At 30.4% G+C, this 3,147-nt stretch overlaps 1 protein-coding gene across 1 annotated transcript in view; it reads left to right on the top strand.

Annotated features, from left to right (window-relative positions):
* The window catches only part of LOC110419411 (arginase 1, mitochondrial), a 2,845-nt gene extending 1,643 nt beyond the window's left edge, over positions 1-1,202 (top strand). Inside the window, exons 5-7 of the mRNA XM_021432440.2 lie at positions 1-82; positions 527-637; positions 845-1,202. The exon at positions 1-82 is cut by the window's left edge and continues 128 nt beyond it. Of these exons, the coding sequence (XP_021288115.1) occupies positions 1-82; positions 527-637; positions 845-1,105 (454 nt within the window). The 3' untranslated portion in view covers positions 1,106-1,202. The remainder of the gene's footprint in view (positions 83-526; positions 638-844) is intronic.
* The last annotated feature ends 1,945 nt before the right edge of the window (positions 1,203-3,147 follow it).

Here is a 3,147-nt window from a genome sequence, read left to right on the forward strand (position 1 = left end):
TGCCTTTGAAGGAAATAAGTATTCGCATGCATCTTCTTTTGCTCGAATTATGGAGGGTGGTTATGCTAGACGGCTTTTGCAGGTAACTTTTTCTTCAATATGCTGTATTAATGGCTATTATATTCTCCCATTCGACAAATAGTTCTTAGACCAAATAATAACTCCAACTGAGGCAGTTTAACTAATGTCAGTTAAGTTATCTGGAAGTATTTTACCCATTTGTATTGTAAGTTGAATATCTTGAATGTGAGGTAGTGACTTTGCAATTTGCTATTTCTTTTCACCCGCTTATTTTCTTTACCTTCTTTGTGGAAAAGCAGCTTGTGTTTATATTGCCTCAAGTTCTTCAGTGAGGGAATGATGAGTTTTCTTGCAGGTTGTTTTTGTTGTTTCATCCATTCAGTTCACCCTCTTCCCCTATTGTTACAACCTTGAGAGTGGTCACATGACCACCTTGTCACCAAATACACACGAGAGATAATTTATCTTGTTTTGCAACTAATTGTCTGACGTGCTGTCATTTTAGGTTGGTATCAGATCAATAACAACTGAGGGGCGAGAACAAGGCAAAAGGTTTGGAGTGGACCAATATGAAATGCGAACATTTTCAAGAGACCGTCATTTCTTGGAAAACCTGGTCTCCCTCTTTTTCTCATCTTCTTTTCCTTGGTGTTTTTCACCTGGCTAATATGTTTTTGCCCATCAACTTCATTGCATAACCTGTTTTATGAATTTTAAAATGGATTGTCTTAGAATTGGAGACTAGAAAACCTGTTGTTTGGTGGAACCTGAAAGAAATTACAGTTTGAGACTAATAATAGTGCACTTCTACATGCTTTGACAGAAACTGGGGGAAGGAGTAAAGGGTGTGTATATTTCAGTGGATGTGGACTGTCTTGATCCCGCATTTGCTCCAGGGGTATCTCACATTGAACCAGGAGGTCTTTCCTTTCGCGATGTTCTCAACATCCTACACAACCTCCAAGGCAATCTCGTTGCTGCAGATGTGGTAGAATTCAACCCACAACGTGACACCGTTGATGGGATGACTGCAATGGTTGCAGCTAAGCTTGTAAGAGAACTGACGGCTAAGATGTCAAAATGATAATTTTTGTGTTTCTCTGTGTTAAGGTCATTGAATATGATAACAAAAGCTGCCCTCAATGGAATAAAAGATATGGCTTCTTGCCAGTAATAGAAAACATCATCTTCTTACCTCTATTTCATTTCTGTTTAGCTAAACAAACTAAAGTTCTACTCCATCTTATACCTGAACAAGATGGGCCATTATTGTCAAGTTTCATATTGCATGAAAAGGCCCTATCTTTAGTCTCTTCAATGAAATTTTCCAGAATGTTTGCTTTGCTGCCCATCACCAGTCTCTTCAGTGAACCTTGGCTTTTTAAGGGTTTGGTCATTTTAGGAGTGATTGTGAAATTTTTTAACACAATTATTTCATTATTAAATGTTCATTTTTAGCATTGTTATCGAATCGAGAGATTCATATTGTGAATCGTTATTGAATCGAGATTCATATCATGAATCAAAATTTTAATTTTTAAAAAAATCGAATTGATTGATAAGATAGAAAATTTTAAAATTAATTAAAAATTTATGAAGTAAAATAATGTAATAATATTTAAATTAAAGTTATCAATATTTTCGTAAAAAATGAAGTGATTCAATTTAAATATATATTTTTTCCAATTTTATGTATATACGAGATATTGATATACATAAATTATAAAAAATAATATATATTTTGTACATAATGTATAGATATATAATAAATTTTGTATTAATGTTTGTATATGCACATTTAAACTTATTTTGTACATACAAAAGTTTTTCAAATGAATAATAGTCAAAACATAAATTTTATTGAGCTCATTTCACAAATAACCCTCATGTATAAGGTGTTTTGGAAAATAGTCATTTCATAATTTTACTTATTTTTAGTCAAGAGAAATAAATTTTGGACAATTTTACCTTCCATAAAACTGACTCATTTGTTTGGATTTGCACTTCAACTCGACCCATATGTTTGGATCAAATTAGTTTTTAACCTTTGTAACTCGTTAGTACTCCTCAATAGACTATCCATCTCCTTCCAAAGCATCGTTGCTAGAGCATTCTTCATCGGGTCAACATTAAAGCATTTTGAGGAGTGATAAAAACATTTTGGAGTCGTTCTAGCATAAAGGTGGGCATATTGTAGAACTGAGAGAAAGTTCACACTCTGTGCATTGAGTTAATTACCATAAAATTGCATATATTTTTAGTTTTAACCATATGTAGAAAGGTAGGCATATTTTTCATATTCGTCATATTCTTCATTTATTGTTTTTGAGCATAAGCATAGGCATATCACTACAAGAAAACTAATTTTTTCCGACAGAAAAAATTCCGTTGAAAATTTCCAATGGAAATTTATTTTAATTTTTTCTAACAGATTTCTGACAAATTTCCAACGGAATTTTTCCAATTGAAAAATTTCGTTGGAAATCCGTCAGAATTTTTTTTGGTGCAAAAAAAAAAATTACTCTCGCCAAACTTTCCAATGGAATTTTCAACGGATTTTCGTTGGAATTTTCCAATGAAAAATAATCTGTTGGAAATCTGTTGGAAAATTGAAGGCCTAAAAAAAGTTTACTCCCATCAAACTTTCCAACAGAATTTCGACAGATTTCCAACAAACAATAATCCGTTGGAAATCCGTTGAAAAGTTTAGAGGCAAAAAAAAATTTAAAACTTGCTAAATTTTTTAACGAAATTTTCAGTTGGAATAAGCCATTACCAATGAAAATTTTCTAATAGAATATTTTGTTTGACAATTCTATCGATATTGTTATTTATTTTAATATATTAACATTTTTAAACATTTATTATCCTTTAATGTAATATATTAATAATATTAATATGATATACTGAGATTTATAATATTAAAATATAAATATGTTTTCTTTGTTATTATTTTTTATATATTTTGAAAACTTTATTGTAGCTTCGCGTCACGTGCCTAAATTATAAACTAATTGCTCAAAATTTATTAATGTTATAAAATTAAAAAATTTATAAAAATAACATAATAATTTTTTTTAATTTTATTAAAATAGTGGATAAAATCTAGTAATATATTGAAAAAAA

Source organism: Theobroma umbraticum, unplaced genomic scaffold (assembly GCF_002168275.2).
Source record: "Theobroma umbraticum cultivar Fairchild unplaced genomic scaffold, ASM216827v3 scaffold_67.0, whole genome shotgun sequence".
Taxonomy (NCBI): Eukaryota; Viridiplantae; Streptophyta; class Magnoliopsida; order Malvales; family Malvaceae; genus Theobroma; species Theobroma umbraticum.